Source organism: Chinchilla lanigera, unplaced genomic scaffold (genome assembly GCF_000276665.1).
Source record: "Chinchilla lanigera isolate Chin_1 unplaced genomic scaffold, ChiLan1.0 scaffold00015, whole genome shotgun sequence".
Taxonomy (NCBI): Eukaryota; Metazoa; Chordata; class Mammalia; order Rodentia; family Chinchillidae; genus Chinchilla; species Chinchilla lanigera.
Window position 1 is genome coordinate 12,798,466 of NW_004955416.1, and position 13,222 is coordinate 12,811,687.

Here is a 13,222-nt window from a genome sequence, read left to right on the forward strand (position 1 = left end):
TTTTTTTTTTTTTTTTTTGTGTGTGTGTGAGCTCATCAACATATGTGAAAAGTTTTCATTAATACAAGATAGTTAAAATGATGGCATGGCCAACAAAATCTAGAAGAAAAGCAATCTATGAGGACTCGGGATAATATTGCTAGCTAACATTGAAATAAAAATAATAGTAGTTAATGAATTGTCCGTCCACCAGTCACTCTTATAGAGTCACTGATCATTTCCCAGCGAGCAGGAAGACAGCATGACTTCGACAGGAAGGAAGGACGCCTAAATAGTATACGAGAGTCTTTATGCAGGATGAGTAAAGATTTTGACAAAGTGGATGCAGGGAGATACTTCTATACTTTGGAGTTTAATAAAACCTTTCACCTGAGGTTTCCTTCCACATCAGAAAAAAAACTCAATTACTTGAGGATTTTATTTACTTGAGATTAAATTAACTGAGGATCTCTTTTGATGTTTTAAAAGCTAGGACTTTTGACATATTTTCTTCAGCTATGCAGTCACAAGATAGAGCCTTATAAAGGTATTCAATTACTTCTTTCAAATGCTTCATCCATTATTGCCATTTTAATATCTTTTTAGACTTTTCAGTTAAGAAAAAACTGAAATTACAATATGGAGAAATTGCAGTTAAAGAATGTGTGCGGCTATGTTTCAAATTTATTTATTTCAGGTCAGATTATCGTCCTTATGAAATAGTGAGACAATCTCGCCACATACCAGAAGAATATAAACCAAAACAGGGGAAGATTGATCTTGGCACTACCTACAAACAAGATTTTAAATCTTATAAAGTGCAGCCTGTGGCAATACTTCGATCTTTGGAAAGACAACAAGTTAAAAAGGGAAAGTTGGACACTGTCCCAACCTATAAAGGTAACTTACTATTTCAAAAGTTAAGGAGCTAGAACACTAAAACTTCCAACTTTGACATCTAATATCAAACTAACTTTGGTGTGTTGCCAAATTTAAGCCCCATAGTTTAAGAAAGGACTTTTGTCTCTTTTGTTAAAGTGGTATTATATATCCAAGAGACAGAGACCTGATGGAAAGATGAAGGACTTACAGTTCAACTCCAAATTCTTAGTTTTCTCTGTCTCAAAACATACTTGGCAAGGATACCATTGAACAAAGATTGTGTCACATTTGTCGCTTTACATTACATTTAGTTAGCCTTATTCCTGTCTTCCTATCCTAGAATGAGTTGAACGCTACCAAAAATTCTGGAGCCGTTTGCAAAGGTTAAATAAGTAGCAACTCTCTTCTTTATTCAAATTCCAAATCAACCTATAAAGCAACAGGGTTAGTAGATTACTTTCATATTGATAAAGACTAGGGTGGAGGATAACCATCTGTAATCAGCCAGTTCCTGGTCCTGAACCTCAGAATAAGCTTGTCCACTCCTTGGTGGACAATGATGGATGACCACACAGGGCACCTGCTCCTCAGAGACTTCCAGCATGGAGAAGTGAGATGCCTTCTCCCTGCTGGCAGCTCTCCTGAAGAGTAGGAGCCAGGCAGTAAACAACCAGATGCTCTTTCCAAAAATATCTGATTTTAAAATACTTTCTTATATTTTGTAAGATGGGGGGGTTCTTAATTTTAAAATACATATTATCATGATGGTATATATTTTCTTTATTAAATAATGTAATTGAATATATAGACTCACATTCTTTCCACTACTTATATGATATAGCGAATGAATAAACCTAATATGAAACCTTTTTGTAAGAGTGATGCCAAAGTGATGATACATACTTTAATTAGGTGATAGCTAAATGCATACTTTTTCTTAAAATTTTACATTTACTATTTAATGGGTAAGCAAAGTGTGTGATCAGTGTATTGTGACCTATGAGCCTACCCATTAGAGAAATCATAAACATGTTCTTTCTCAATTTTAAAATTGTGAGAACATAAAATGCTATACAAGTAACAGATTGTGAAGACTGGATATGGTGAAGAATAGTATAATCAAATATGGAAATACTGGCAACAGGTTTACTTATATGCATAATTTACTTACATGCATAGGATATGATGTACTGGACAAAATTTGATGTAAAAGATAATTGATGAAAATGATTTTACTTCATATTTTATACAATTACAGTGATTTTTTTCTCCAGAAGATCTACAGAAATGTATTAATAATACTGATGTCTCCTGATGCTGTTAATATACACAGTGTGCACACACACATGCGCATACACACACGCACACACACACTCACAGACCAATCTCGTTGGCTTTTCATCACCTGAGTTCCCTGTGGATTTCCATATTTCCGATACCATAATTCACAATTCCTTTTGGCTTTCAGCGTCTAAACTTTCTGGTCAGGAAAGGTTCTATTTTGTATTTGCAGGTGTTCAGGCATGAGACAACAGAGATATGAAGGGACAAGGCTATACTTCACCATTCTGTGCAATTGTACTGAAGGTTTGGTACTTGAGAGCAAGTATCTATAAACTCTTAAGAATTAGAAGATAAAGGAAGGCCAGAAATAGGATGTGATAAAGAAAAAACTCCTCTAAGTTGGTAAGCAGGGCAACATTTACAACCTGGACATCTTTTCCTTTTTTTTTGGTGGTGTATACCCAGGGATGCATGGATGCTAAGCAAGCACTCTACTACTGAGCTGAATCTTCAGCCCTTTTTATTATTGAGGCAGGGTCTTGCTAAGTTACCCAGGATGGCCTCAAACTTCTAACCTTCCTGTCTCAGCTTCCAGAGTAGCTGGGATTACTGGCATGCTCCATTGTACCTGGCTTGGACACAGGCTTTATGAAACAGAAATGTATATGTCCCCAAAATCTTCAGCATAGAAAGTTACATTAAAATATAGATGGTAAAAATAGGACACTTTATTTGATAAATATGTTTTAATGATTACCTGGCTCTGTGCTAGGCATTGTAGGAAATACAGAAATCTGGACTGCAGAATGGTTGTTGACATTAGAAATTTTACAGTTGATAACCAAAGACACAAAGATCTATACACTGAAAACTATAAAGCATTGATGAAAGAAACTGGACACAAATATATTGTATTCTTGGATTGGAAGAATTAATATTTTTAAAATGTCAGTACTACCCAATGCAATCTATAGATTCAACACAATCCTTATCAATATTCTATTGGCATTTTCCAAAGAAATAAAAAAAAGCAATTGTACAATTCATGTTGAACAATAAGAGACTCTGATTAGTCAAAGCAATCTTGAGAAAGAAGAAAAAAGTTAGAGGCATCGCACTTCCTGATTTCAAATTATATTACAAGGCTCTAGTAATCAAAATAGTATGGTACTGGCATTAGGAACAGACACATAAACCAATGGAACAAATCAAGAGCTGACAAATATATTCAAGCCAACTAATCTTCAACAAGGGTACCATAAGTACACAATGGCAAAGGAATAATCTCTTCTATAAATGATGTAGGAAAAACTGGATATCCTCATATAAAAGAATAAAATGTGATCCTTATCCTACACTATACATGGAAATCAACCCAAAATGGATGAAAGACTTGCACATAAGATCCAAAAATGTAGAAGTCCAAGAAGAAAACATGAAGTTCCTTGACATTGACCTTGAGAGTGATATTTTACATATGATACCAAAAGCACAGGCAACGAAAGTGAAAATAGACAAATGGGATTACCAAAAAGCAACCTACAAATTAGAAGAAAATATTTGCAAACCATATATCAAGTAAGAGATTAGTATCCAAAGTACATAAGGAACTCCAAATTTAATTTCAAAAAATAAGCAATATGATTTTTATAATGGCCATAGGATCTCAAAGACGTTTTTCCAAGGAAAATATACAAATGGCTAACAGGTATATGAAAAGCTACTTGCCATCACTAATATCAGGGGAATACATATCAAAAACAAATTGAGCTGTCACCTCACACCTGTTCCAAAATATATTATAAAAAAGATAATAGATAAAAGCTGTTGAAAAAGATAAGAGAAAAAAAACCCTTGTATTCCTGTAGGAAGGACTATAAATTGGTATACTCATCATGGTGAACAGTTTGATAGTTCCTCCAAAAAAATAATAAAAAGTAGAACTACTATATCATCTAGCAAAATCCCTCCTCTGGATGTACAGATGAAGGAAATAAAATTAGCACCTCAAAAATACATCTGCACTTCCATATTCATTAGAGCATTATTCACAACAACCAAGATACGGAAATAATGTAGGTGTCCACTGGTAGATGAATGGATAAAAAAATCGTTGGTAGGGGCAGAAGGGAGGAGGAAGGGGAGAGAAAGAGATCCTTGTCTCCTACTTGTAATGTTTAGGACCAGAGTTTCTCATACTTTTTGGATGCTATATCTTGGAGATGGAACCCAAGTCTAAACACAAAATTCATTCACATTCTATATACACTTAGTGTATGTAACCTGAAGGCTGTATAAAACTAACCATACTTTAAAGCTAATCATACTTATGTTATACAACATTTATAGTGTGCTTTTGCTTCAATTTTGACTGTTATATGAGGTGAATCATGGAATTTTCCACTTAAGGCCTCACGTTAACATTCAAAAAGGTTTTAATTTTTGAGTATTTTGGATCAGGGATGGTCTGTGTGTGTGTGTGTGTGTGTGTGTGTGTGTGTGTGTGTGTAAAATGGAATATCAAACATGTCTACTTTAAATATATACAGTTTTAACATAAAATCATATGGCCTATATTTTGAAAGGACTTTAGAATTAAGGGAAAATAAATTGTATCATGAAAAACTAACCATACTAGAAATAAATTGTGTATCACAATAGGAGGACATAATTCACTAGAAAATTAGTGGAACAATCAGTGCTTCAGAAAGCTATACTTGGTAAAATACCACTTTAGGATAGATTAGGAATGCATAAGACAGTAGTGATTACTGATGTATAGAAAGGGCAAGAACATCCTGAAACCTGATATGAAATAAGCAAAAATCCCTAGAACCAGAAAGTAAGTGGATTCTTTAGTAGACCCAATGAGGGCCAGAGAGATTCAGAGCTGAGAAATTAGAGTATAATTCTACACATGTGGGTTGAGATCATACTGGAATGAGCCTTAATTGTCAGGTTGAGGGACACGTTACAAATGTTTGTAGGGTTCTGCTGCCAGGTAGGATACAGCAGATGGCAGAAAGCCATGGTTTTGATTACAACAATGTTTTAAGAAGGTATAAAATTTAAAAATCTTTTTAATACCATCAGACAGCTGTGGAGGCAAAGAACTAAATTCTAGAAAGGGAGGATCTTTTCCTAGCTGAGCTTAAATAGCCAACACTTTACTTCAGTGGGAACATTTGTCAACTGTAGGCCTAGGCTAATGATTTAACAGGCATTAGCCAGGGCATAGCCAGAGCTGGATGGGTTCTAGCAGGAAAAGCACCCATCAGAATGCTTGATATATGGGCTGGTATGACAAATTGGAATCTAGGAGGACCCCAGACACGTGGATGATTCTCTTTGTGGGAAGTTCACTTAAGTGTTTAGGGAACACGGACTGAGAGTCAGTAGAAGAGAAAAATCTCACAGAAATATCCCATAGTCTGGTATGAGTGTAGATGCTTAGGAAACAAGGTCCCAAAGAATGAAGGCCCTACCTCAAGTGACCTCAAACCTTGCCCTCAAAACATCTGAAACTAGAAGAAGACTGTATCTACGAAAGATGCCTTTGACTGCTGATCTGGCTCAGTTTGTCATTGGGTTGAGGTGATCTCCAAATCCTGTCTGCTAATACAGGAAAGAACAAAGATTGTGGCAGTTCAAGGCCAGCCTGAACCACATAAGGAGTTCAAAGCCAGCCAGAACTACATAGTGAGACCTTGTCTCAAAAAAAAAAAAAAAAAAAACCCACAAAACAAAAAACTGAAAAATCAGGAAATACTTGAAGACATAATGGTCAAGAAACTTCCAAAACTGATAAATAGAATCATCCCACAGATTCAAAAAGTTTCAGATAGCTCCCCCAAAGCACAGAGAAAATCATCCCTAGGTAACTGTTTTCAAACTTCTGAAGATCAAATAAAGATGGATTCTTACAAATAATAAGAGAAAAGCTACTGATCATCTAAAAAACAAAATAAACATTATATCTGACTTTTCAACAGAACTATACCTAACTTTTCAACAGAAACTCTACATATACCAAAGACAAGAGACTGACACCTTTAAACTGCTAAAAGAAAAATATATTAATATTTATATATTATAAATTTTAAACCCAGTGAATCCCAGAATTTTGTACCTAATGACAATATATTTCAAAAGATATGGTAAGGAAAAATTAAAAACAAAAACAAAACAAGGCAAGGTAATGATGTTTTCAGACAAATGGAAATAAAACATAATTCATTAGCAGCAGACCTATACTACAGAAGTATTGAGGAAAGTTCAAGAGCAAAGAAATGATTCAAGATAGATGCGTGAAATGTATGAAAGAATGAAGCACACAGAGATGGAAAACGTGGGCAAAACATAAAAGAATATTGACTTCTTAAAGTCACAATAATAATGAAAAATGTATAAGTAAAACATATTAGAATAATGGTATAAAATAATTGAAATTGAACCAGAGTCCTTCTTTTTAAGTGTTTCTATTTAAAGTCCTTCTATTTAAGTGGTAAAAGTATTTAAGTTTGAACAGGTCAGACAGATCCTATAATAAGTCAAAACATACATCTTAATTTTAAAAGTATGAAATGTCACTGAGTGTGTTGGAACACACCCATAATCCCAGCACTCAGGAGGCTGAGGCAGGAGGGTCACTATGAGTTTGAGGCCATCCTGGGCTACATAGTGAGCTCAAGGCCAGCATGAACTACATAATGAGACCCTGTCTCCAAAAAAAAAAAAAAAAAACCTGGGCATGTACTCAGTGGCACAAGCGCCTGCCTGGCAAGTGCAAGGTCCTGAGTTCAATTCCCAGTACAAAAAAAAAAGTTAACCCAAAAGCAGATTTTTAAAAAGAAAAGGAAATGAACATAGAACTGATTGAACAAACAAAAAAAATTATGTTAAAATAAATGGTGTAAGCATATTAATTACAACACAGAGACCGTCATAATACATGAAGAAGAAAACAACCATGTATTGTCTACTAAGACCTATGTTAAGTACAAAGATATAGATACATTAAAAATAGAAAGGTAGGAAAATGTGTACTGCACAAACTCTAAAAGAAAGCTGAAAAGTCACTATATTAATATCAGAAAAAAACCTTCAAAACAAGGAACATTACTAAAGATAAAGAGGGATATTAGCTGAAGATAAAAGGCCAGTTTAGTCACACACACACACACACACACACACACACACACACACACTCCTAAATGCATATCTCCTAACAGTTGCACTTCAAAATATGTGAAGTAAAAACTTACAAAACTAAAATGAGAAATACAAATATGTGCAATTATACCTAAAGACTGACATTCATTTCTAAGTAGTCTATAGAACACACAGAAAACTAAGGATCTGAAAATCTTGACAACACCACTAAAACCTTGACCTAAGTGACATTTATAAAGTACTTCTTTCAGCAATAACAGAATACATATTGTTTTCAAGTTCACATAGAACATTAATCTGGATAGACCATATTCTGAGCTGTAAAACAAGCCTTAACAAAAGAAATTATACAGAGTATATTTTTTGACCATAGAAAAATTAAACTAGACAAAAATAATGAAAAGAAATCTGGAAATCCCCAAACATTTTTAAATTAAACAACATATTTCTAAACAACAAATGGCTATAAGCAGAAGTAAAAAATTAGAAAATATGTTGAATTTAATGAAAATGGAAAAATATTTCATCACCATGTGTGGGATGGATCTAAAGCAATGCTAAGGGAAACATATAGCACTAAATGTTCATATTAGAAAAGAAAGAAGTCTTACTATTCAAGCCCCTATCTTTTGAAACTATAAAAATAAAAGCAAATTGCTTTTCTTGCACTCTTCTTTATTGGTTATACAGATTAATGAGTTTTATTTTGACAGATTAGTATGTGCAATTAACATACTTTGATCATTTTCACCCTTTTTGCTCTTCCCTTTAGTTTTACATTTTTGGGGAGGTCTTGATGTGTATGTATTTTACTCTAATTGCTGGGACAGAATACCCATCACTCACAAGTTAAGGGAGGAAGGGTTTATTTCAGTTCACAGTTTGTAGAGGTTTCAGTCCATAATCAGCTGGCTCCATGGCAGAGGAGCATCACAGAGGAGAAACAGCCCATGGTAAGGCAAACAGAAGGCAGCGAGGCAGCAAGCACCAGCAAGGCTGCCTTCTTTCTGTCTCTTTTACTCCGTTCAGGCTACCAGCCTTTTGGTAGCCTGATGTGCCACCCACATCTAGGGTGGAGCTTATGTCTGCAATAAATCCATTCATCCCCACCCAGAACTATGCTAATTTTTATTAGTAGAGTAGTATCACACACCCTCAATCCCAGTATCACATGCCCTAGATCCAGCCAGATCTGAAAAGCCCCACCTTTGAGCACATGGGACATCTACAGACAAGTCATAACAAAATCCAAAGAAGGAAGAAATACAGGGCAGCAAACAATGCATTTGAAAATAGAAAATAATACAGAAAAATGGTAAAATTAAAAGATCATTCTGTTCAACAATAATAAAGTGAATTAAACCAAGGGAAAAAAGAAATGCAATTTCAAAATCAAAAATGCAATTTCAAATCATAGAGGAGGCATCACTCTAGACCTTACAAACTTTTATTTACATTGTTTCTCCCCTCTTGTGCCCTCTTCCATTTTATTTTTTTATTTTATATATATATTTTTTCATTTCATTTCAACAAGGTTTAAATTGCCCAGTCTGAGCTGTAACTTTCAATCCTCTTGCCTCAACCTGCTGAGTAGCTGGGATTACAGGTGTGCACCACCACACCCAGTTCCATTTCTTGTTTTTGAACATCTTTTTTCTCTTAGTCATTTTGGCAGCAAGACCTCTCCCTGTATGATTGTGTAGAATTATAGACCTTCAGTAATATTTCTAATTTCCTTTTTGTTATTGCAATGTGATTTCAGAGTTCGTACTTAAGTTTAGAAGAACAGAGATTTTTTTCATGGTACCTTAGGAAAAAAAGACTGTAGCAAAGCAGCATGTGAACTGGAAATGGAAAACTGTCAGGCATGGAGGGAGCTTGAGAGAAGAGATCCTCTCTCATCTCCAGCCAGCTGTGGGATTTGTGTTACAGCCCCTTCCCTTTACATACGTGCTCCAACTGCCACTCTGCCAACTGACCCTTCTGGTTATTTATCGTTTTTGCCTCCTTAAAAGTCTATTTTGAATATAACTTCCTCCTACCATTGCTGTCCAGCTCTACCTCCCAATATCCTTTTAGATTCCTCTCTGTCCGTCTCCTTATTTTCAACTTTAGGTCCCAAAACAGGACTGCTTGAGCTAGCTCATCTTTTCTTACCAGTGTATTTCACAGGTATCTGGAAACATAAAGATAGTCTGTTCTTGAGTCAGGCATTCACTCATATACAGACATAAATGGCTTAATCATTTGTCCAAAAGTTGGCCCTTTTGGCAGCAATATCTATGGATGAGGAAGTTTTATCTTGGAAGGAGATATCCATATAATGAGCATTCGGGGTTTGGCTATTCCAGTAGACATTGCCCAGTCCATATTTGAATACATTATCATATATAAAAATGTGTCTTTTATAGATTGGTATTTAGAAATACATATATTTTTGTGATGCCAATTTTATAGAATTCCTCAACTAACTACCTTTCTCATAGAGAAACAATCTAAACCCCCAGTTGAAGTATAAACATTGCAGTCCTTCACCCATGGTCTAGGTAATCTGCAAGAAGCAAGTTTAAGGTATGGACCTTCTAAATCTCAGATCTTAGCTCGCTTGTCCACTTTTAAATTCTTCATCAGTGTTAAGTGGTTTTGAAAGCACTATTTAGGCCCCTGACCTAGAGACAGCCCTCTCTCTTTTGAGAAAGTTTTAAAGTCCCTTTCAAGAAGAAGATTTGAACCCAATGATGTTTCTAGGATAGTACAAGTTACCCTGTCTTTGCTGAAGGAGTGCCATGAGCTACTTGCTGTGTGATTTAGTTGAAATTCCCTTTCTGTGGAGGAGTCTCCCTACAGTCTCTCTACATTTTTGCCCATACATCAGGGCACTTGACTTTAACCCCTGGATTTTATGGCTTACCTTAGCGTTTGAGTTACAGTGAAAATCCTAGTCAGTTCCTGAGCATATGACCATAATCTCCTACACTCTGTTCTTAGTTATACCAGAGTCCTTTTGGCCCTCAGTAATCTACAGCCAGACTCAGATATGCCATTCCTTTCTATGTAATCAGATGAATCTGGAAGTAGAAAGTTCAGTGTACTAAAGTGAGGAGACAAGTAGAGGAAGGTGGAAGTAAAGGAAAAAAGAACAAATCTGAGGGGAATTAGAAATTTCATTTTTAATGCTATCATTTGGATTTCTAACAAAAATGAAGGATGTTCAGCTATGAGAAATCAATCATGATTCTTAGAGGATAGCTGTTTTCTTCAGCATTTAAAAATGTTCTGTTTTAATTTTTAAGATGATTATAGATCTTGGGACGTTCAAAAAAGTGAACCTTGTAAACCAGAGCAAACTTACCATCCCCCAACTGTGAAATTTGGAAACACAACTACATTTCAGGATGATTATGTTCCTCAGAAGACAAAGCCCAGGGAAAGCTTTAAACCTTCTTCTGTGCCCATACATTCCACAGCCCCTTTCAATGGTGATACAAGTCATCGCCTTGACTATATACCTCATCAGCTAGAAGTCAAGTTTGCAAGGCCAAAAGAAGTTTACAAGCCAACTGACCTGCCTTTTGAGACTCTCACCACACAGCGGAATGACTTTCAGGGTCTTGCTGGTGAAACTGCAAAAATCTGCAGACCAGCCTACACCAGAGTGACCCACAATGCTCACTTCGAAGGAAGCACTGAATTCCGTGAAAGTTTCCAACCATGGGAAATCCCACCACCTGAAGTCAAGAAAGTACCAGAGTATGTGCCCCCTACAGGGAGCATGCAGTTATACAGCACAAGCCATCTTGACTACCCTCCTTATCAGGCAAGCCGTGTTGTTCCCATCAGACCAGTTTCTCAAAGAAGAAAAAATAATTTTCCTTTCCAAGGAAAAAGCACCATGAAGGAAGATTTTCCTGCATGGGAAAGTTGTCGTCCAGGACTTATTAAGCAAGAGCAGCAGATTCCCAACCCATCTGGAATATTTGATGGTTTGAGCACTTCCAGATCTCACTATGTGCCACATGAATTGATTCCAACCGAGAGCTGCAAACCTTTAAATGCTGCAGTGAAGAGTTCTGTTCCATTTGATGATGTCACCATGTACTCCATAGAGTATGCCCCGAAGAAACAGGAAATCTGCCCAGCTAGCTATCCCACTCCTCCAGGTTATATATTTGAAAATACAAACTTCCAAGGTCATAAATTCTTCCGCAAGATCACTCCTGCAGTGAAGGCTTTCTGATCATCAAATCATGTTTGAAAGGCAGCTAACAAAGCATTGGTTTTCCAAAGGAAACCTCAAAATTTAAGTGAAAAAATTATGAGAGATATGTGTAGCTTTTAAAAGTAAATGGTAAAATGTATTAGAGGAGATCAGAACTTAAAATTTTTACTCATTTTAATCAAGATTGTTTTTAACATGTATTTCTGAAAGTTGTATATTTCTACCTGAACTATTTTAATTCTTAACATACTGTTTGACATGTTTGATAATGTATTATCAATCTATTGCCATTTATGCTTTTGTTTATAATTATGGTAATTGTATGGTTATTCACATACCAGTTGTCATTTATCAGGCACACTGGGACTATCTGGAGTAACACTGAGAACGAGTTCCTCTTCCATGGCAATAGGGATTTGTTTTCCCCGGGCTGCAGGTCACCTGTAGTGCTGTGTTCGAGGCTGTTGCTCCTCCCCGTGCTCAGGTTAGTGAGAGGTACTGCGTTGTGCCAAGGAGAAGCTCTGGGCTGAGAACCAGAGGACGGAGTTCTGGTTCTAGAACCATGGCTTTCTGTTTGTGCCGTCTTCTGCAAAGGACTCCCATCTCTGAGCCTCTGTCTCTTCATGTGTAACAGGATTCTTTTCCACATACCTCACACAAAGTTTGTTTTGAGTATCAAATCCTATAACACACTTTAATCCATAAAAGCACAACTATAAGAGATTATTAATAATAAACCATTCAGTTACTTTCTATATCTTATTCATCCTTTTGATTTAGGGTAATTATCTAGGAAGTGTGACCGCTCTGAAGAAGTCTTCAGGATAAATTGGGTGATTATGCCCCTAATTGCCACACCTAGATTCACTGTTTAAAGGTAGGCCCAGGCCCAGCATGGGGCATAATCAACGAATTCACCACTTGCAGCAAGAAGATAAATGCTAAGAAACGAGGCAAAGAGAGAAGTTAGTGATAACAGATTACACTTTCAAAGGCTGGAAATTTCCTAATGAATTAGACTCCTATTGGGTGTTGTTATAAATGGTTGCATTATGGAAGAATACAGTTTATTTTAGCATAAAGTGAAGTTTGGTCTTACGGCTTCACAATTATTTCAAAATATATACTTTATTGAGATTAAATTAATAAATATTTAGTTAAATATTTATGATTATTTGAAAGTAATTTGTCTTTATATTTACATTTATTAGTCTTTATATTTACATTTCTATGCAATATTAATAAAATATCAATAAAAACATTGGGTTTTCATAAAATCATTTCTATATCCAAATTTCTTTGGAAAAGAAATCATTTTAATAAATTCCTGACTAGGTTAACCTGTACATAAGTGTATATTTATATTTTCAAGTAGAAAGCATTATTATGCAGTTAAGATGTGAAATTATGTAAATGACAGCACACTCTCATCCTGGCCCATATTCTAGTGCTGGGTGTCAAATTCTCCTATAATATGGGTAGGGTTGGTCACCTCCTTGGGACAAAGGGCACTGTTAATAAGCCATTTGCTGGGGTTTCCTGAGGCAGTGTGCCATAGATTGAGACACAGTGATGGAAAAACGATGCCGCCTTACAATATAAACTAATACTCAATAGAATGAGTATGAAGAGAGATCAGAAGAGAGTACAGCGTAAGCCATTCAAGCCAGGATCTCAGCAAAGTCC

General features: G+C 35.8%; 1 protein-coding gene across 4 annotated transcripts in view; it reads left to right on the top strand.

Annotated features, from left to right (window-relative positions):
* The window catches only part of Saxo2 (stabilizer of axonemal microtubules 2), a 21,477-nt gene extending 8,783 nt beyond the window's left edge, over positions 1-12,694 (top strand). For 2 of the 4 annotated variants that reach the window (XM_005381458.2, XM_005381455.2), the window contains exons 3-4: positions 677-879; positions 10,611-12,694. In XM_005381458.2, coding sequence (XP_005381515.1) covers positions 677-879; positions 10,611-11,554 — 1,147 coding nt within the window. In that variant the 3' untranslated portion in view covers positions 11,555-12,694. The remainder of the gene's footprint in view (positions 1-676; positions 880-10,610) is intronic. The other 2 variants (XM_005381456.2, XM_005381457.2) reach the window with 2 other exon arrangements.
* Positions 12,695-13,222: the final 528 nt, after the last annotated feature.